This window comes from Aspergillus thermomutatus (assembly GCF_002237265.1).
Source record: "Aspergillus thermomutatus strain HMR AF 39 chromosome Unknown NODE_86, whole genome shotgun sequence".
Classification (NCBI taxonomy): Eukaryota; Fungi; Ascomycota; class Eurotiomycetes; order Eurotiales; family Aspergillaceae; genus Aspergillus; species Aspergillus thermomutatus.
In genome coordinates, this window is record NW_020798135.1 from 82642 (window position 1) to 104788 (window position 22147).

General features: G+C 50.3%; 5 protein-coding genes across 5 annotated transcripts; 2 read left to right on the forward strand and 3 right to left on the reverse strand.

Moving 5' to 3' along the window:
- Window positions 1–893: 893 nt before the first annotated feature.
- Window positions 894–1245, reverse strand: CDV56_107607 (uncharacterized protein; the record flags this gene model as incomplete). Its single annotated transcript, XM_026761226.1, has 2 exons — window positions 894–971; window positions 1042–1245. The coding sequence occupies 2 exons, from the start codon at window positions 1243–1245 to the stop codon at window positions 894–896; spliced, it is 282 nt and encodes a 93-aa protein (XP_026614737.1).
- A 7020-nt stretch (window positions 1246–8265) lies between these two features.
- CDV56_107885 (asparagine--tRNA ligase DED81) lies at window positions 8266–10043 on the reverse strand (the record flags this gene model as incomplete). Its single annotated transcript, XM_026761504.1, has 2 exons — window positions 8266–8392; window positions 8446–10043. The coding sequence occupies 2 exons, from the start codon at window positions 10041–10043 to the stop codon at window positions 8266–8268; spliced, it is 1725 nt and encodes a 574-aa protein (XP_026614738.1).
- A 2704-nt stretch (window positions 10044–12747) lies between these two features.
- Window positions 12748–15264, forward strand: CDV56_108036 (putative differentiation regulator (Nrd1); the record flags this gene model as incomplete). Its single annotated transcript, XM_026761655.1, has 1 exon — window positions 12748–15264. One exon carries the CDS (start codon window positions 12748–12750, stop codon window positions 15262–15264), a length of 2517 nt encoding a protein of 838 aa, XP_026614739.1.
- Window positions 15265–16141: 877 nt separating this feature from the next.
- On the forward strand, window positions 16142–17969 carry CDV56_108147 (Iwr1 domain-containing protein; the record flags this gene model as incomplete). The annotated part of the gene is made up of 3 exons (XM_026761766.1): window positions 16142–16208; window positions 16330–17634; window positions 17698–17969. 3 exons carry the CDS (start codon window positions 16142–16144, stop codon window positions 17967–17969), a joined length of 1644 nt encoding a protein of 547 aa, XP_026614740.1.
- A 1332-nt stretch (window positions 17970–19301) lies between these two features.
- CDV56_108235 (uncharacterized protein) lies at window positions 19302–19991 on the reverse strand (the record flags this gene model as incomplete). The annotated part of the gene is made up of 1 exon (XM_026761854.1): window positions 19302–19991. The coding sequence occupies one exon, from the start codon at window positions 19989–19991 to the stop codon at window positions 19302–19304; it is 690 nt and encodes a 229-aa protein (XP_026614741.1).
- Between the last annotated feature and the right edge of the window lie 2156 nt (window positions 19992–22147).

Here is a 22147-nt window from a genome sequence, read left to right on the forward strand (position 1 = left end):
GTCACTTCGTTCTTTAATTGATCGGCGAAAAGTCGAATATATTTTAACACCAGGGCGTTTAAAGCATGGGCATGGACAGGTTAGATAGAATAAGCAATCAAGCTCCTTGAACGAATCCAGATGTCCCTGCGGACGGGAACAATATTGTGCATAATTGAAGCTACGGTGTACCTCGAGCCTGGAATGGAGGCAATGACATCTTGCGGTACAGGTGTAAACAGTGTTGTCATCTTCAACCGCAAAAACAACATAAACAGAAGCTACCTTAAAGACCATCACAAGTTCCAACTAGATATAGCTAACAACCTAGATCACAAGAAGAATCTCGGGCAACTGGAGCAACCGGTTTGATCCACCCAATACTGGCAGGCAGAGAACTAAATATGGTACGTATATTGTGGATCTTGGTCGCCTAAGGCTGATATCAGACGCCCAGTGTCTATCGTAATGTCTACAGACCGAGCCCCTGACACTTGACTAAAAAGCCCGAGGGTCAGTCACAAACTCACAATGCTACACAAAGAAACATAAGTGAGCTACGTACTTGGTTTGGATATGACCCGCTCGATACCCGTCATACTCCACAACGCTGTAGTATACGGATCCCTGAAGCTCCCATACCCCGGTATTGGAGGCAGTGATGAACCAGCAAGGGGAGAGGAGAGGTGGGCTCTCGGTATTCTGCTTACAAACGCGATCTTCTATAGATAGAGCGGAGTGTAGAGGGTAAGCCTAATCGAACGGTATTTCATAACCTCGTGTACCAACGAATTAAGTCAAATCCAAAGCAGCGTCATAGTCGAGACCGACGCGAAAGAAGAAGTATCTATGTCCAGGAAAAAGAAGAAAAGACGCAATATCAACAATCCGAAGGATGATGGTGATGATGATGATCACTCAGCATCACCCGTGAATCCGTCGTTCTCTTTGGGTTCAATCTCGTCTGTGATGCAGCACGTCCCGTCCTCATACTAGATACCACATCGTTAGAACGTCAACATCGACAGGTTGAAAGGAAGAGGGGGATGAAGATGCACTCACCCATCGTCCGGGACACGCTATGGCGCCGTAGAAGTAGCCCTTGAAACAGAGCGAGTTGCCTGCGTCGTGACCGCTGGGTGGAGCGATGAGTTCTGGGTTTGGGACTGGGACTGGGACTGGGACTGGGGCGGGAGCGGGAGCTGCGATGATGTGCGAGGCGAAGAGAGCGGCCGCGAGGCAGATTGTGGAAAGGTGGAATTGCATCGTGGGGACTGGTGAGTTATGTTTTGAGGGTTTGGGTGAGCTGCTTTGAATGGGGATTCAGTATCCACGAGGAGGACGTTGTTTCGGCGAGGCAGGCTGATGTGTGTGCGCTGCAACTACTCCGTACTTATACCAGTATGCACTCAGAGAATGCAAGGGATTTGTTGAGATGAGGATTGCTGAGCGTCTTGAGACAGTTGTTCTGGTTGATCGCTGGGGGCTATCATTGGCCGTGGTCTCCTATGACGAGGGTTAGGAATGCTTGGATGTCTTTTGTTTTGCATTGTCGATGATCATCTAGATGGAATCTGCCATGGATGTTCGTGAAGGGGAAGTACGGAGTTGTTTTCGACTGGAATGTGACGTTGCCAGGGGATCAAGGGAGAACTCAGGCTCATTCAAATGAAGGGCGATTCCCTTCAGTACGATCGAAGGAGAGATATTACTGTAGAGACAAGCAATTCGAAGCATCAAGTATTCTCAGTGATTTCATTATTGACTGAAAACCATTAGAGGAAGCATACGCTGATCTCCAGCCGTGTGCCGTACTCTGGTTTTTTGTCCATATAAATCCATATGCTCATATTAACCAGGTAAACAATCTGATACTGCGACAGACCCTGCTGCATACCTTCAAAAGCTTATCCGACGCGCAGCACCCTTCGGGTTATCCCTCAAAATTGGTAAACTGTGTTGAAGGTCCGGGACCTGGGATAGTTTCTTCTGAATAAAATCCCACATCTTTTCGCAACTTACATCACGCAGCAGATGACGCTACCATGAATCGCGATTGGAAACGGAGCGCCACTTTATGTATCCAGGTTCGAATGTTATTGAGCAGCCAAACCATGGTTGATCCTGATCACTCAACAATCCAAGTGACAGACTCCAACGCCGTTGAGACCTGCTCAGTAACGTCATGGTGCTTAGATAGTCGAAACGTCGGATAGACACGACAACCTCTTGGTCGTCAACCAGTGTCCATAATGATTCACGATAGTGTCCATGAAGAATTGGAGCTTCCGGAAAGGCATCCGAACAAGCAATTGGATCAAAGGTCCTCACGGCTTCCTTGAATCTGTGAAATAATTCCGAGGAACCGGCCCGTAGCTCTGCCCTTAGACCTGTCCAGTTGCCGAAAGTCAGAGCAAACCCTCATGAGGGTGCTTGGACTGGTGATCTCACACCCTTCTAAGGGGGCTATCCTTGGCTTCTTGATCAATCAAAGACATGCACGAGAAGCTCACTCTTATGGGCCAAAGGACGGGCTCTGAGCCTTCAGTAATGCGTCTGATGTTCGATACGTAATGCTCGTACTCAGCGGATCAGTTTTATCCAGAAGAGAGAGAGAAAAAAAAAAAAAAAAAAAGAAAAGAAAGGCCACGCAGCAGCACATACTCACTCGTAGGCAGTCGTAGATCTACGAGATAAGTACGTCAAGAACCAGGCGGCCTAGAACACCCAAGCAATTGTTTCGTCAAGCAGTACCGTTGGTCTGTATCGAGCAAAATATCGAGTGCAGCACCATTGCCTTGCCCAAGTCTCTGCGCAAGAGTTAACTCGCTTACAGCAATGGCTTCGCACAAGCCACACTTCCAATCGGCGATGAACTTGGCTGCAAATTCCCACGACAGCATCATTCCTGCTCCGTGGAACAGAGGTTCTGGCCAAAAAAGTGTGCATCACAATTCACAAAGACAGCCTGTTGATTGAATTTTATCCCGTTCTGGAAAGGCGACAAGTGGAGCCGCATCATGTCTTCAGGACATATTTTTCCATCGCCTCCGGCTGACGCCAATTGGCGCCAGAACATGAACTCCTGGGCGGACTTTTCTCCCCTTTCTTCCTCTTCCCCTTTGAGAAGGCTTTGCTGATACCATCGGAAACCACGAGAGCTGGTCCGCATATAATTCTCAAATGGAAAATATTGATGCCCCGCTTCATTCTGTCGCCAATGAGCTTGATTGATCATAGAGAACGACAGAGCTGCCCTAAATCACCATTCCTAAGGCGTCTTGCCTCTGCCCGGGAAAAATCAGAAGAGAGGAAATCGACCGCATTGAACAATAATGAGACGAAGACTGATCTGACGCCAAGGTGGATTCTATAACTCCTCTTCAAAGTGTCTATCTGTCGACGAGTCCACTGCAGCTGCGAATATGTTCAAGTAGCCACAAATCTCGGGAGGTCATTCCAACCTTGAGTTGTATGATATCAGTGTCATCTCATGATACGTCTTTTTCACAAGATATGCAGAGTCAACCTCAAGCCAACGAAGGCGCGCTTTGACCTTTCAAGACAACGTTCATTCCGCAACCTAGCGACCGATCTTCCTCCTTGACCGTCAAGCTTACTATTGATGTCGTGACACCCAGTTGCAGGAAGCGGAAGGCAGAAAAAATCACACAAAGCCGTCGAGACTTGGCTTTTTCGTAGCAGCACCATCTGGGTTACGCGTTCTCCTCATGGCCTTTCAACACGCATTTGGCTGTCAAATTTCGAAGCTTGACTTCGTGAATTTCGTTGCATTCAATCATGCATTGTGGATGAACAATATCAGTGATGCATCCGGTACGCCCTGAGGTGACTACACCGCTGGCATGCAGTTGGGCCTCTGAGACATGAAAGATATCTCGTTGATGAACGGCCTATTTCTTGGTTCACATTTCATCTTATCCCTGCAGGTTAATCTTTGGTACATTTGAATGACCGTATAGCGTCTCAAACTCGACCCTCGTATCGATGGACCCGGACCGAAAGATGTGGCACGCTACTCATGGTAGATGCACCCAAGCCTATCGGACTGAATTGAAGAGAAATAGCGCCAACTGCAGGGATGGGAAACGACATGGCTGTATGCTTGAGCCTGTCTCCAATGGCAGTCCGAATTACCCGATGACGGCCATTTTGTGTATCTTCACGAAGTCCAATGCCCTCCTGAGGCAACATCCACCGAACATGTCCGGTTGTTTAATTGACCTGATATGTCGTTCGATGCACATGTCTTCCCCTGGTTCATGGCTCACGACAGTCATCCGAATATTACCTCACGAAGAATCCCTTCTAATCAATGCGCGCAACAGAGCCGCCGACTGAGGCGCGGCCCACGTTGATATGGCGACCATTTAGGTAAGCTTTCGCTCTGTGAAAAGGAAAGAGGGCAAGGAACGTATTTAGACTGCTACCGCGGCCTTCCCCTTCTCTGTGGCAACCATGCATTGGTATAGACAATCCAGAGATACGCAGTGTTGTGGTCTGAGCTAGCAGAATTTCACCGCGGCAAGGTATATTGCGCCCTTTCAGCTTGATAGGAGGTTGAGCACTGATATTGAGCGGTATCTTTGTGGACTCCAAGAACATAGCAATAGACTTTATCGGGATGTGAGCATGCGCGACGAGGCGATCGGACGGAGATATTGACGCGGCTTCGGGTAAACAGCGCCATTTCCGGCAGTTGTTTTCGGAGGATGTTGCTGGGTATGAGCCGAACAACCTCGCGAGACTGTAGGTGGCAGCGTTCGCACAACAGGGCGTCCCTCTCAGTCGTCTCCTTTCTTAGCGGCAATCGGCTGTGGTGACTCGGTCGATTAGGCTCTCCCAACCTATGTCCTGAGGCAGGAGATGTTGATTGCGCCCAGCTGAAGAATGAAATCATATCTCTGAAATACAAGAAGACGACGCAGATCATGGAGAAGAGCAAGAACAATCCTGTTTGTGACCTGCTGCATTGCTGGCTGGCCTAGAGTGATGGGTAGCGGAGACTGACCGAACCATAAGATTGGCCGGCAGAAATTTCCGAGGCCCCCGTATGGCACCGACTAGTCGAAGATGGAAGTAGATTCTCGCAGCGAGGTGTTTCTCGTGACAGGATCCAGTGAATGCTACAGATCGCATCTAGATCTGTCCGAGATTTCACTTCACGACTTCGCCTGGCATGATCGGTGAGAGATAGGACTGTGGAAAGGCGGACTCGCACAGAGCAAAGTGCTCCTGTTCCTTTCTCGAGTCTGTCGACCCTGGAGGAAGAAAGGACCCATGTCCAACATTCCATATGATACTCCATATGATACAATGGTGCAATAGCGTACTTTTGGCTCACAGTGCCGCCCCGGCCTCCAAAAGCTCTGGTAATGTTCCAGAACCCCCCGAGGGATAGCCCTCACCGCAGACACTGGCGAAGATATGCCCTTTTGCCTTCTCTGTTATTAAGCCCACGCGGCGCCATTGACGCCTTATCGGTTTCTCCATTCTGTCAGACTAAGGTGGAGAGAGCGAGGCATTAGTCTTGACCCTTGATCTACTGCCCAGGATTCGAGTGCGTGAGTGAACGCCAATCATTCAGCCTTGCCCTCTCACACACTGACTTCGTGGTCCACGAGAGAAGAGGGGATTGATCGGCATCTCATAAATATTGACACTTTGACAACTTGACAACATCTAGTCCCTGGGAATCCTTTTCAGCCCTGAGCGTTGTCACAAAGCTTTTCACCTCATTTCTCTCTTTAGACCTCTTCACATTTAGGAACTCTACCAAACGCTGTGCCACTCACCACAAAACCAGAGTGTCGTAAATGACAAAGAAAGAGTTTTGATAAGACGAAGTTCCAACAGAATGGAGTATCAAAACAAGGGATCACGGCAGAATGAAGAGCAAAGGTGTGAGGCTCAGCTTTTCAATCATCCAATATCCGTTCCTCATTCAAAACTGTCATACCTACTTGGGCCACGCTTTGTGTGTTGCTAAAAGTTGAATGATGTTAGGCAAGATTCCAGCGCTCATTGTGGCCAGCATCTTGAGCTCGAAGCCGCCAACGCACAACCTCAGTCCCATGACGGACGCATCGAGGACACGGAATATTATTCAAACTTCCTTGAGCAGCTTCTGAAGCTGGTTCGTCATGGCGACCAGGCAGCCGTTTCTCGCTTGATATCTGTCATACGTTCTGGTGCCTCACAGGAAGAAATCTTCAAAACATTATCCGAATTTTCGAACAACAGCCGTCACGGTTAAGAGGGGAGCGGGGGTAACAGCTGATCGGACTAGGTGACGTGAGGCCTGAACCCTCAAGTGGTGTGCTCTTGTCTGCTTAGAGCAGTTTTCCTGTTCTGACTCTTCGCTCTTCGTGAAATCGAACCTAGCGTGTTACCAAACCCGTCCTCATAGTATGAAGATGTTCGAATCTAAAGACACTTCCATGCCGAAGTATGTGTTGCGTTGAAGCTGGGAGAAACGATATTCCTGGTCTCCGGGTTTCCTGGTCTCTTGTTGATTGATACGCGAGCTGGTGCACAAAGTGGCTGTCCATGCAGTCGATACTCATTATTCTTCTCTGCTAAATCAGGCAATGGTTGTCGAATGTGTTTTACCCGAGAGTCACGTTCCAGGCATTGGTGTTTCACTGATCCTGGACGCTGGAAACCATAATGCTGTCCATACGCTCCCTCTATGCTGCTAGACACGTAGCCATTACTCGTATCTGTACCATTTGGTCGGGATATGGTATGTGGCAGCCACCTAAGGCGAATTGCTCTCATAGCTCATGAAGAACAACCACCAATTCGACGGTCACCAGCAACAACACATAATTCTCCAAATGAGCACCGCTCGTACGATCAAACGCGAGTGTCACGACTGGGTAAGAGTCTTTCCCAAGCGTGGTTTTCAGCTCTTTCTTGATCTTTTGAATTCGCCTAGAATCTGTGTGAACAACCTCAATCGTCAACCCGTACCGGGATTTGACTGCGTCTATTTGCGGATGCACATGCGCCTGTATCCTTAAACCGCTAGGGATTTTGGCGGCTCGTATTGACTGAGTATGAGATGGAAATAGAGACAGAGTCTGACAAGTCTATCGTCTCATTCTTCCAAGTCTTAGAGATACCTGCTGCTGGAAGGCACACCTCTTCAGATATAGATGGACCCTTTGTAGCGTGCCAATGAACCGGAATGAAGACATCAGGATTATCCTGCTGTTGTAATATGATGCCTGTTGCGTAATAGCTCTTGCGAGGGAAGTGCAGGGTGTTGTTCGAAGACAATTGAATGAGGGTGTGATGTCTCAAAGAGGCGAAAAATTACCTGAGTGAAGCTTTCCCTATTCCCCATGGTGTTTTCATCCAGATGCAGCTGATGGTCGCGTTTTCCCTCATCCCACTTTTCCTTCTCACTCATAATTCTCAAGGCGAACGGTGCTCCTTATACCACAAGCATCATTGCCAGTGCAACACCATCCGCAACCAAGAATCTAGGTGTCGCATCCAAATCCACCATGGCGAGCGAGGCTCCTGGTCCCTGATAGAAAAAAGAGCCAAAGACTCATCAGCCTCCGAATGAGTCTCACAGCCGGAGAAATACTGTATGATTGGCAAGGCACGAGAGTTCAATAACAAGCTTATTCAGCATGGTTTATCGAACTCCTTTCGGTCAGAGGCTAGAAACATCGCCTACAGTATGCAGGGCCACTCGCTGTTAGTATGATTACTTCCTTCCATGAACTGTGTATGCCGTTGCAGAACCCTACGTGCCTCCTTTTGAATCTGAAATCAAGTATAACAGGATGTCTCTGAACGAGGATACGTAATCACAAGTCCGACAGGTGAACACGAGGACTTCGCTGCTAAGATTGAGTTACCATCTGGATTGCCGAGACCGGTATAGTCGGCTCATGTTAGCTTTGTCAGGTAGCTCATGGCAAATTGCTCAATCTATGTAGAGGATGTGCCTCATTATAGGTTCTAGATGGTCTAGTGAATCTTGTGGGAAAAGAGCGGACTCCTTTGCACATGCTATTAAACTAAACCACACTTGAGGTTGAAGTGCAAGGCAGGTTCCACCGAAATGAGAGAGAACCTGAACCGTTGCGAATCACATCTTGGACAATGAGAGGTTTATTCGTGGCTACCCCGTTAGAACAGACGGAAGATGACAAATCTATGTTACGTCAGAAGATGCAACTGATATCGAAAATGAAATTCATGAAAAATGTTCTGATCTGTCTATGTGAAGTCGTCTACAATATCTCAAGGTGTGCAACGACCGGTGAAACGAGGATACAGACAGCAGTCCCTGACTGTGTAGCGGGCACACAACCAAGCGAGAAACCGCTCGAGACCGAGACCGTATCCACCGTGAGGGGATGTGCCGTACCTAAAGCAATGATTAGACGTGGATTTTGAATTGACCCGGGAGACAAAACTTACTTTCTCTGATCGGTGTACCAGTAGTAGGGGGCGGGATCCATTCCCTCGTGCTTGTAGGCGGCCATCAGTTCGTCCCAGTCGTCCATTCTCATACTGCCGCCGACAATCTCGCCGACACCGGGCATGAGGACGTCCACACTTTCGGTGACGCGGCGATCCTCGGGATCCTTCTTCATGTAGAAGGCCTTGATCTCGGCGGGGAAATGCGTCAGGAAGATGGGCTGGTTGATGATGTCGGTCATCTTGCGCTCGGCAGCTTCGGCGATATCGTCACCGAACTGGTGGGGCTTGCCCTCCTCATTGGGGATGTCATGTTCGACCAGCCACTGAATGGCGTCGGCGTACTTCATGCGGCGGAAGGGGCGACTGGGAGGTTTGAAGTCGGGGTTGAGCTGCTTGATGAGGGCAGCGGTGGCGGGGTCGGCGAGGGTGAGCTCAATGACCCGGCAGATGACATCTTCGAGGTGGTCGAGCAGGTCGGTGAAAGTGATGAAGTCGAGCTCTGCCTCAATGTGGGTGTACTCGGACAGATGGCGACGGGTGAGGGACTTTTCGGCGCGGAAGGAAGGGCAGACACAGAAAACATCACCCAGGGAGGGCAGGCAGGTTTCCAGGTAGAGCTGGGAGGATTGGGTAAGGTATGCGTCCTCGCCGTAGTAGTCGAATTTGAACAGGGTGCTGCCACCCTCGACCTGCGTCTGCACCATGGCAGGTGGGGTCACTTCCAGCATGCGGTTCTCCTCAAATACCTGGCGGAAAGCCTTGAGGCAGGCGGCGCGCACCTTCATCACGGCCGAGGAGGTCTCACCACGGAGGACGAGGTGACGGTTGTCGTAGAGGGTTTGCGGGTCGGCATCCTTGGCCACACGGGTGGTGATGGCCTCCTTGTCACCGGCAGCGCGGCCAATGACGGTGAAGAAGTCCGCATGCAGTTCCCGGTCGTTGGGCGCATGCTGCTTGGGAGGCACCGCGCGCATCTCTCCATGGATGGCCATGGAGGTTTCGAGAGTGAGAGTCATGGCGTCGTAGGTCTTTGTCAGGTTCCCGGTCAGAACACACTGCAAGTAGCCGTAACCGTCACTGAGAGTCAGAAAGATTACATCCTTCTGGGCGCGCAGGCGATGGACTCGTCCCAGCACACGGACACGAGTGCCTGAAGTTTGTGTTTCGGTGGATCCAAGCTTGACGATAGCTGGGTCGGTGACATCCAGGCGAATTCGCACGGGCTTGGGCAAAGAGGGGTCTTCTGTGATGACGACCTTCTTGGCCTCCTCCAGGACCTTTTGACGCTTTTCAGCTTCCTGCTTCTCACGAATGGCCAATTCCTGCTCCTTAGCTGCCTTCTTCTTCCGCTGCTCGACGATACTGAGAGCCTTCTTTGTGGCCGACTTGGTCGCGGGCTTCCACTCCAACTTGGCGGCTGGGTCGACATTCTCGCCAGTTGCATCCGTCTGAGATTTGCGCATCAAGTATTGATTGCCCTCGGCGGGGGGTTGTTGTAGGTATGCATGGACAAGAGTCTTGTAGGGAGCCGATTCAGAACCGGTCGCGGTCGAATCGTCCAGGCCGACGTCCTCGTCGATGTAGATTGTGGCCATTTTGCAATCTGATTGTCCTTGTTCAGTTAGACTGGAAAAGTGATCAGGACAAATAAACTTGGTTGCTTGAGTTGTTTCGTGAAATAATGCCAGCTCAATCACCACCCTCCTCTGGGTGAGTCACAAAATGCAATCGCAGGGGGGAAAGATAAGAAATTTAGTGCATCACGAGGGATTGTTCAGAACGAATTGTAATGTACTCACGAGATATATATTACTCGATTGAGGCAAATGAGGACCGTCTATACCACACACGCCGAGTCCCTCCAGAGAGAAGAAGCAAAGAAAACCGCACGATGTCTGGGGGATTTCTTTGCCAGCGGGACTTTTCTGGAGGGGTAATTTTTATTGCGGTTGATAGCGGACACCTCCACATTGGCCTCAGGCACCAACTCCTCCTAATATGGCAAATTGACATGCTTACGGAGTATTTAGGGTACCTTACAGGTGTGAGCCGGACCGCTGTCTTCGCATTTGTTTGACTCGAATAATTTCTTCAAGATCATCTCGATTTGTCCTGGATATTGGATGCCTTGCAAAGAGGGTATATGTTCGGTTGCTGCTTCAATAGCGAACTCTCCCAGTCAAGTCGTCTGCTGATGGCAGATCTGACCACCCCCATTGAACGCATTCCGTTCTGACTGGTCTGGACTCTGTATCTTGCCATCATGATCGCGTCGTCCCTATGATCCTATCTATCTAGATAGATTCTAGCGTTTGGTCCGTGTTGTGACGCTCGATTCACTAGGATGTTTCACTTTCACCTCCTTTTCTGCCAAGACTCAGTGAGCGGAATCCTCTCCCTGCGGCTAGCTAGTCCTTGAAAAGTAATTCCTACTTCTGCAGAGTCCCGGATCAATAGGTGGTCCGGACAGGAGGCTCCTTTCAGATTCAGGAACGGAACCACATTTCCACAATAAGGCAAGTTGATCTTTGTCCACTGCAAGTATGTAGATACATCTCAGCATCCAGTTCTCCCCTGACATCTCACTTGAATCAATTCCATCATCGTTTCCGCCCCAAGTCAGGGACAACAAAAGCAATATCCAGACCTTACTATCTGTGGTCCCATCATGATTTGCAGCAGGACTCTCTAACTATTGATGATAATTTAAACGTCTTGCGTAACAATCCGAATGGCTTGGAAATGTATGTGACTGACAGAGGCTTAAAATCCTCCCCGTTTCAAAGTTATCATCTTCCCCATTGAGTTCTGTTCCTTTATTAGCCTCATCCATGGATGATTGTGCCGATGCGCCATGGGCCACTGACTTGAACTAACATATTCACTCCACAATTCCCCTATTCTTAGTATGGATAATGGAGAAATGAGACAATACTTATCTAGTACCTTGTATCCCCCTTTTCTAAATGTTTTTCTCTTACGGCTCAAGATACATTGATTGGATGGAGAATTCCCTCGGACGACTACCTTAATGTATGATGATCCTGTCAGTAATCCTGAACTCCATATCTCATATGGTCCAAGAGTGTTTTGTGAGACTGTGACCAGTAATTCTGGGCGGCTTACGGATAGAAGAAGGGAATCCACTGCGAGAAATTACGAGACAGATATAGATACTCGACAGTTGCTTCAATGACTTGATGGATCATCAGGGAACCAAAGAGGACACCAGTCACTTTGCTCATCTCATCTCTCCTCATCACCAACCCCCTTTTTCCCTCATTCTTTTCTGTTATTCTTGCTCACCTCTATCTTTCGTCGTTCATTTACTGTATTCCGATCTACTGCTATCTCTTCTCTGCAGCTCATTGTAAGTATCATCTGTCCTTTTCAGCCACAGACAATGACTGACTTCTTTGTTGCATCTTCAAGCCTCAAACATCAGTTTCAATTTCTCCTCATACCCACTTTCCTAGTCTCCTACGAAAGATGGACTAATCTATTGCCCTTGAATGCTACCTTAAACAGTCTAGTGAACTGCCTTACTCCATACTCCATACTACTAGCCTTAGACCAACTAGCTACGGGAGCAGACGCCAGGTACTCCGTACTCTAGTAGTACTCTCACTCTCCTTTTCCCTCCGCCCTCACTAAACCTCACTCTACACTTTGTTTTTTTTTTTTTTTTCCCTCCATCCCCTACTATCTAGACTAGATACTCCTTTTTTTTTCTACTTCTTTTACTCCATACAGACTTACTAGGAGTATCTGCTTGGTCATTTACTCTTATTCTTTCTCTTCTCTATTTCTCACTATTCTCTTCTTGTACTAAACTATCCGTAATCTCTCTTGATATCCCATTCCCCCTTCTTGGCTTTTTTGTTATTGCGGCATTCATTCTCTGCTGCCAATCCATGCACATTCCAATTGACCATTGAAATCCCTTCTCAACACGTCTCCTTTGGAGATTCTTGATCTTGTCTCCCTTTCTTGGTTGGATTCTCATCTTCTGCTTCTGGATAACGATCATTTGATTTCTTCTCTTCGTTGAATCATATTCGCTTTCCATCTTCTTTCACTTCTCTTCTTCTCCCCCTACTCAATTCTCATTGCCCCCTTTCTTCCTACGGGGCTGATCTTCAGGCCGGTGGCTTTCTACGGTCTCTGGTCATTAATATCACTTGGTTTTAATCCTTTTTTGCCCTTGTCTCGTGATATTGGCCGCTTCAAACAAACCGAATCCTCGTCCCTCTTCGTGTTTAGGGGCAACCATCCGCGTCTATATCGGTTCTGCTCGCCATGCAAACCTCCGATGCCTCGAGTATCTCGAACCGTTTAATGCATTCCAAATTCTCCTCCCTGAACGCGGACAATACGGGTTTCTCCCACGGCGCGTACAATTCCAATATCCCAGTACAGGGTTTCGCGGATCGGAACGCTCGTCGTGCCAACATCCCTCACATCAATACCTCCAACCCGGCCTCAAACCTCTCGGACGGCATGGCAAACTCTGGCACGGCATTCGACATGAACTTCACGCCTCTCCTCCCTTCTCAACTTCTGCTTGGCAGTCCATTCCAGCCTGGGACTCCCTCTGCCTTCGCTTCGCCTCAGTTCGCTAATTTCGGTGGGTTCTCCCAAGCCAATGCCTCCGCACATGCACAGAATCATCAAAACCAGCTGGGAAGCCCAACTCAGGCTACACCGAACGCCGGTCTGTATTCAGGGATGATGTCAACCGACGGCTTGGGGAACTCTCACTTGTTGAACGGCCCACAGTCTCCAATTGGTGGTCTGGGAGGCCTTGGTAATGCGGCATTTGGCAGTCCTGCAGCGGCAGTTACCCCTGGTCTCCTCTCGGGCACGAGCCGGACCGTGTACCTGGGCAACATTCCCGCAGAAACCTCCGCGGAGGAAATCCTTAACCATGTACGCAGCGGACAGATTGAGTCGGTTCGCTTGCTTCCAGACAAGAACTGTGCCTTTATCTCCTTCCTGGACAGCAACTCGGCGACCCACTTCCATTCGGATGCTATCCTGAAGAAGCTGGCCATCAAGGGCAACGACATCAAAGTGGGATGGGGCAAGCCGTCCCAGGTTCCGACCTCGGTCGCGCTGGCGGTACAGCAATCCGGTGCCTCGCGAAATGTATATCTGGGCAACCTTCCGGAAGAGCTGACGGAAGATGAGCTACGCGAGGAACTCGGTAAATTCGGGCCGATTGACACCGTCAAGATTGTGAGGGAAAAAGCGATCGGGTTTGTACACTTTCTGTCGATTAGCAACGCAATGAAGGCCGTTTCCCAGTTGCCCCAGGAAGCCAAATGGCAGGCCCCGAGACGCGTCTTCTATGGTAAGGATCGCTGCGCGTACGTGTCCAAGACACAACAGCAAAATGCGGCGCAATTCTTGGGCATCGCTCCCGGCTATGCGCATATTTTGAATTCCGCCGACCGCGATCTGATCACCAACGCTCTCGCTCAACAGTCCGTCGCTGCGGCTGCCGTGGCTACCTCAGCTGGAGGCGTCAACAATCTAGGTAACCGGACCATTTACCTGGGCAACATCCACCCGGAAACCACCATCGAGGAGATTTGCAACGTGGTCCGGGGCGGACTGCTGCACCATATCCGATACATCCCTGACAAGCACATCTGCTTCGTGACCTTCATCGATCCAACCTCTGCCGCCTCCTTCTACGCGCTGAGCAACCTGCAGGGTCTGATGATTCACAATCGCCGCTTGAAGATTGGCTGGGGCAAGCATTCTGGCCCTCTGCCTCCCGCCATTGCACTGGCAGTGAGCGGTGGGGCTTCCCGTAATGTTTATGTCGGTAACCTCGATGAGACTTGGACGGAGGATCGCCTCCGCCAGGACTTTTCCGAGTATGGCGAGATTGAGTTGGTGAACACGTTGCGGGAGAAGAGCTGTGCCTTTGTCAACTTTACCAACATTGCCAATGCGATTAAAGCGATTGAGGGAATGCGCAACCGCGAGGAATACAAGCGATTCAAGATCAACTTCGGCAAGGATCGCTGCGGCAACCCCCCGCGTCAGGCTGGCAATGGTGGACAGCATAGCCGGAACGGAGCGGGTCTCGAGGGAGCACAGTCTCCGCCTCCTGCTCTTAATGGCTTTCAACCGAATCTGCATCAATCAGGCTCCCAGTCCAGTCCCACTCGCCATGCCCTGTCGCCTGCCCCCGGCTCGACTGGCTCCCAAAACGGACACCAGCAGAACCGTCACCCCCTGCAAACCGTATCTTCCCCGTCTGGTATCTTGAATGTGGGCGCCAGCAATCCACTGACCATGTATCTGAACCAAATGTCTGCTCAGCAGCAGGCTCAGGAACAGGAGAACCGGCTGAATGACCCGATGGCCCTGGCCGCCCTCCAGTCGCAGTCGCAACCCCAGACACAACAACAATCTTACTACAACGCTACCAGCACCAGCGAGCTCACAAACGGAAGCATCGAGGCACCCATGCACCAACACAAGCCCTCGACTGGTTATCTGAACGTGACCAATGGCTCCTCAGGGCCAAGCCATCACGCAACTGCCAGCACCAGCAGCTTGAGTGTGCCTCGTGCGCAACATTCTCGAACCGTGAGCTTGCCCTCGTTTTCCCAGGAGCCCTTTGGCCCTGTCTCGAGCCAACCCGGCCATGGCCGCGCAGGTGTCGCCCACCACCCACAAGCAAGTTTCTCCAGCTTCTCCTCGGCTCTGGGAAGACTGAACCATGCGGGGTTTGGGCTGGCCATTCAGAACGAGACTTCTCTGCCCGGCTGGGCTGAGGAGGAAATCGGTGCAAAATAATTATCTTCATATCTGAGTGATTCATCCCGCTGTTCAGTTCTATGAGTGTCGTTTTACCCAATTTTTTTTTATATTCTCCATTGTCAACATTGCGAACTTCCTTCTCTGTATTGGTTTGGTTAATTGCGTGGTTGCATCACCTTGATTTTGTCCAAATACTTTCTTCTCTTCCAGCCATGCCATCTTACCACATTTTAATACCTTCTTGATATCATCACTTGTATTGCTATCTGGGTATGATCTTCTTAATATCCGCTTTCTCCCTCCGTCTTTTCCTTATTTGTCTTGTTTCTTACCTTTTTGTGCCGTTCCCAGCCGCTGACTTTCAGTGCGCTATGAGAGAGCGGGATGAGACGTCGGCTGATACCCTGGACTGGTTCGGCTCTGGTTTGTTTTTGGACGTTTCATTCCCCCTATTTGCATTCTTGGTGCCACTTCAACGATTTCAATCTGAGCACACAGCTCACCCACGTTGCATGTTGGATACGGACAAGGGTTATATAGCTGTGGACATCATGGGTCCACGATGGCGAGGGCGATTTCAAGCCATTGGATGATAAAGGATATGGGACAAGAATTAACAAAATGAAATCAAATGAATGGCTGTCACAGTAGTAGAAGCAATAGGTTTATACATGATTTGTCGCTTCCAGGCTAGTCATATATCCAGCACGTCCTAAGTAGGAATGCATCATGACTCTATTGATCACGTGATTTAACTCCGCCTGGATCGACGCTAATCCATATTGGGTACGATACATGAAGCTCTAGCTGAAGGTCGATTCCATCAGTCTTTGTTTTTCTCCCCCATCATCAATCTTGTTCGATTCTTCAATCCTACATTTGGGCTTTACTGGAAATTTCCCAAGGCTTCAGGATGGCCTTACCTCCAGAGCAGATCAACATCAAGCGTCGCCGCGAAGAAGAACCGGTGGACACATTGTGTAAGAAAAGCTCCCTGACTCTGGGTCGCCCCACGGCCTCGTACGGCGTCACATGTCCACATGCTACTAACTACTCATATGAGTCCTGATCTATAAGAAAGTTAGCTAACATGAACTACAGATATCCAGTCTGAACTCCACCAGACTAAACGACGTTTTACGGACTTTGTCTTCCAGCGGGTCCAGGTCAGTGGCAACGGTCGGGACAGCGGCTCCCCGAGCCCTGCGTCCCTAGCTGCACCGTCACGGACACTCCTCACTCCGAGATCCGTGAGTAGCTCTGCGTTTCCAGCTCCCAGTGGTGCTGCTCGCCCTTCGGGTCCAGGTGCGGGTGCCGGCGCGACCGTGCCTCTGGTCCGAGCTACTTCCCCTGGAGCTGAGTTCCGTGAGGAACAGCGCCTCGCTGCTGCGCGCAAGGCAGCGGAGGAGAAGCTCCACCGCGCACTGTACTCATCGAGTGGGGTGGCGAGTCCGGATCTGTTGGGTTCTACTGCTGTTGACGTGGCGCGGGAGTCTTCTGCGTCGAGCGGGAGGGAGAGTCCGGTTTCCTCGTCGCCGCGGTCTGTTCGTCGGTTCCAGATTTCCAGGTCCAATACGCCTGTGAATGTTCTGCGGAGCGCCGGTGGGGGCGTGCAGAAGCGGCGAGGTGACGGGGCGGTCGCGGTGCTGGTGGAGAAGTTACGGCGGACTCCGCACTCGAGGCAGGCGTCGTTGGTAGCCGATGCGGCGGCGCAGGCTGCGACGGAGGAGGGGGAGGTCCGCGGTGTGAGTGTCCCAGAGCCCGAGCCTGCGCGGCCACGGAAACGGCCTGTGGTCAATCAGGCGGAGCGGAAATGGAGAGAGGAGCGGAAGACTGCCATCTCCGCCGCGAAGGAGCACATCACACAGGTGCTGGAGAAGGAGGCGCAGGCTCGCAAGAGTAACTGGGAGGACGAGTCGGAACGGCTGGCCCGCGAGTTTGAGCAGATTGCCCTTGAGCTGGAAGGAGGTATGGAGACGCAACCGTCGGTGCAGCGGCCAGTAGCGCAGACGACAGCACGTCCCGTCATCCCCAAGCCTCTGTTGAAGTACCAGCCGCGCACACCCAATAAGCCTCGAGCGACGACGCTGCGAGAGACCAGCGTTCGTGCAAGTCCCGACGTCCGGGCTCCGGTAGAAGCAATGGCGCAAGAGGAGGACGACAGTGATGGCGAGTATGTCTACGATACTTACATTCGACGGCCACTACCGGAAGGGACGCTACTCACGAACCCGCTGGTCGATTTGGAAATGGACCACGCAAAGTGGTTCCAACAGAATGGAATTGACACCACCCGTCAGGATATTGGAGTCATTGTCATTACGCAAGAGGACGAAGAGTACTGGGAACATTTTGCAGAGGACGACGAGGACGAGGAGTGGGATAGCGAGGACGCCGATTCGAATGGTATGCTCAATCCACTCATCCGGCCTCGACACGCACAGTGCTAACCCATCTTGACGACTATAGCCGAAAACAACCCCGCAAATGACTATCCGGACGAGGAACTGTCGTGGGACGATGAGGAAGACGACCCCACAGCCATCTACCACAAATATCGAACTCATGGCGCATCTGACGACGAGGAATTCGACTCTGCCGATTCAGCAAGTGAGGGGCGGCGCGCAGGCCGGGTTGGATTTGGATTTGGATTTGGATTCGGGCTCGACTCGCACGTGGATTCTGACGAGGACAGCCTGGACGCTGACGGTCCCAATCACGATCGAATGCGACGGTGGTAGCATTCTGACAAGCGATGCCTTCCCAGAATCGGGTGGCTGCATTCTGCAGTTTTCAGTCCATTTCGAGATGACTTGCTTGCTTGGTGTCCGGGAATGGAATCTGTCTGGTCGAGATAACGATCATCCTCTACAATGTCGACCTACAGTGAAAATAGGCCCCCAAAAAGACAAGACCCTGTGACCTCCCGGGAAACCCAAAAAGAAAAAGAAAACAAATCATACTATCGTATCTGCATCAGCATCAGCGTAGCTTCAGTGCCAGCCAAGTCCCAGTATCAGTATCAGTGTCAGGCCCCCCACTTCTCTTCAGCCAAGCACGTATCTAGCCCGTGAGCAAGAGTGACAGCCACGGACGGAACTTCCGAAGTACCAGTAGATAGACACCAGTCAGTGCCAACGGCATTGGCGGACGGTAGAGAGAAGGATGATCCTTCACCCCAAAACAACCATCTCCACGACGGCCGGCCTTCCAGACAGATCAGCACCAAGAACGTCAATGTCAACGTCACAGCCGAAGCTAGCACGGGGGATGGAGATGCGGGGTTCGGTCATTGATGATGATTATCATGTCATGTCCTGTCGATTGCGAATCCGACCAAAGTCAAACCTACATCGCACCATAGTGGATTCGACGGGGTATTGAGTCTATGGCTACCTATGGCTTGCTATCTGCTTACGTGAATGCCGAGCTACTACATACATGTACATAGTCCGGTTGGGGTTGGGATTGAGGTGGTTATCCGGGGAGGCTTGCAGAAGGCTGGCGCTGGAGTGACCTGCGAAGGACAAAGAGGATAAGATGTGGATGACGGCCTTGTGTGCTCTGTCTGCATTATACTTTGGAATTATGCTCATCTTGCTCAGGTATGGCCGCGTGTGTGGTTTATCTTGTTACCAATGGTGGTGGACAACCTTGTTAGGTACCTTAACAGGCCCGTGTCCGGCAGATTGTGCCGTACCGTATTGTATCATACGCTGAAATGAAGCCATACGGTATTGAAATGCGAATGATGTACCTTATTATTATCTTAAGCCATCATCAGAAACCTGCTATTCGAATGCAGCCCTAAATTCAGAAAGCCTCCCAACCATTAACGGCATGACCCTGAACATGACCCTGAACTTGAATCTTGGAGAAAACACACAGTGATGCAAAAAAGAAAAAAGAAAAAAAAAACATGACGGAAACCTCCACCTGCAGAAACTCAAAACTCGAGAATAAACTTCAGAGGTATCTTGCTTGTGGTGCGGCCGTAAGAACGAAAGAATCACCGAAAATCATTTCGGGGCGAAGCTGAAAGACGACAGACGAAAAGACGGGGAAAAAAAGAGTTATGCAGATATCCGCCGACCAAGCACTTGCTCCTTTGGTTCTCGCATCCATGGGTACCACACTTGGGCCCATTCCACAACTCCAAATCGCGGAGCTCCCGAGTCAATCATGGTCGAACCCTCTCGCAGGAACTCGCCGTCCCGCATTCGCCGCTGCTCGCGCAGTGTGGGACATTTCTTCTCCTTGATGAATCTGTAGAACTTGCACTGGATTCCCTGAAACCCGCGCCGTTGGCGGTTGGGGAATTGGCGGTTGAAGTTCTCGCGCACCTCCTTCCACTCCTGGCAGAGGTCGACACGGTGGTACCAGATGAAGTACATCTCTTCTTCTTCGTACTTGGGCCGGGGAGGCCGACGCCGCTCGGCGGCATTACTGGAGCTGCTGGAGACGGAGTCGTACCGGTCCCGAGAATAAGGATCTGGTGATGACTCGGTCGATCCAGGTCGATAGGACAGGAACATTTGGTCCTGAGACGAGCCTGGGGTGTCCGGATAGGCGTGGCTCTCCCCATAATGGGAGTAGTAGTAGCGGTTGGGACTTGGAGGGTAATGTGGCGAGTATTGCTGGCTTGAGAATGAATGGCGTAGTCGGTTCTCCGCTGTGTCGTTCTCGGCCGGTGGATTCAACAAGGAATCGATGGCCATTCGACTCTGGCGAGACGAGGGCATGTAGCTCGTTCGCGTATCCATCTCGTTCTGTGGGGAACGCTTGCGTCTGAACAGTACAGTTGGTTATTGCGGTCGTAGGTGAGGGGCAAAGCGAAGAATAACAGTATATGCGCGGAGACAACCGCCGATGGCAGCAAGGTTGGGGGTGATCCAGATGCAGGCGGTGGCACCTCTTTTCTCTCTTAAAAATGACGGAATCGATGAGTTGGAGAGATGTGTTGGTTGCTGGGGTTTCGTATCTGGAAACCTCACACAGTGAACACAAGGCTGATCGAGATAGACTGTTCTCTCAGCCACTGGCGCCTTTTTCCCGAGTCAATTGTCTGTGAGTTGCAAAAGGTGAACACAGCCAGGGAGACAAAAAAAGAATGGGCGACAAGAGAGTAATTTTGTGAACAATGATTTTCTTCTCAGAGCATCACCAACAGCTGATGAGGCTTCCGGTTGGACTCTTAAATGAGGGTACTGGCCGCCAAATGTCCGGTTAGTGGTTCCTAATCCATGCAGCGTACCGAGTCCTTGGAACACGTCGGCCTGTAAGAGACACCGACTGCGCCCCCTGTACTGTCCGGCCGTGGAGAGGGTAGCTTCCTACGGCGGGTACGTGATGGTGCTGGATGGACGGTCCTTTTCGGAGTGATGCGTAGCGCCAGAACAGGGGCAAATATGAAATTAGACAGATGCAGGCGGAAGTGTTGGTGGTGGTGGTGGTGTGATGGTGTTGTAACAAGGGAAAAGAGACACTCAAAATAGGATTGGGTATCTGGAATGTGACAGACACAGACACAGAGTCAAACAATGGGTACAATCACTGTAACCCCCTCCTCTATGAGGTATGTATGTATGTATGTCTGAATGACTGAATGACTGAATGCCTGTCCCTTTCTTCCTCTCCCCTTGATGCAAGGATATCTTGAAGATGCGGAAGGAAGAAGAAGAATTTTGCCACTGACTCCACGAAACAGCAAAGTCCAGAGGTAGATAGTAGTAGTTCGACAGATTAGACGTTAAACAACAGGCAGGGAAGAGTGGAGATCTCCAATGCAAAGAGACAGGGTCACGTTGGCAGAAAGACGTGCAGGAAAGATCACTATTGTCCCCGTTGGATCAGGGTATTTTATGAATCTTTTTATCTGTTAATTTTCTCCTTGATTCATTCCTTTTCAGAATAGTCTCCCTTTTTTTTCGTTTTTCTTTTTGTTTTGGTTTTTGACAGTATTAAAAGGGGAGAAGAGGAGCAGGTCTAGCTCATATACTCTATGGTAAAGGATATCAGAAACACAGATGAGTAGGAGTCACTACTGTTCGGTGGAGAGCCGCAACAAAGAAGTCAATAATGAAACGAAGTTACACCCTCGGATGTGACGACGATCCGCTTTAGATGATAGACAGGAAGAGCCCAACCTCGAAGTGGTAAATAGAGGCGCTCTCTTTCGCGGCTATATTGACAAGCTTAATATGGGTCAGGTCCAGGATGGGGCAACTATATGAACCCTGATGTGTTTGACACCGATGACACTATCATCCACACGGAGGTTTTGGCCACGCGCGGGGCAAAAGCCAAAACAGTCAAGGGGAACCAGTATCTGAAGGCAGATCGAATTTGTAAAACAGAGAGACGATCGGTATGAGAATGGTTTGGAGGTTGAAGTCAGGAAGAGTTGTGCTGTCAGCCTTGATGAGGTGCCTTTGGGCACGGTAGAAAATAGAAATTACACATTCTTCATTGAAAGTCAATCGTGGATTCTGTCTCAGATAACTGCTCGTATAAAAATCCTCCAGTGGCTTCTTACTCGATAGTTGGTTCTTATCGCTGAAGAAAAAGTTGCCGACGTTCATCATCAGTACTCTGTAGTCAGTAGTCTAGTCTGTTGGATCGACGATGGAGAACGGAATGTATCAAATGAGGTGGAGCAGGTCAGCCTGCTTTTTCCCGTCCACTCATATTCCTACACCAGAGCGAGCCTTGATTGGCTGATGGCAAGGGAAAAAAAATCAAAATATGATTTTGAGGGTATTACTTTGGTGCTATGGAGTATTCACGAGGTTAGAAGGTTGATTTTTCTCCTTGTCTATAATAATGTGCTTAGTTTCGACCGAACCAAGCCGGCGAGGGGAACCAAAAATAAGAGTCAGCAAAGGATAAAATGGACTAGCAAGGGAACAAAAAATTAGGT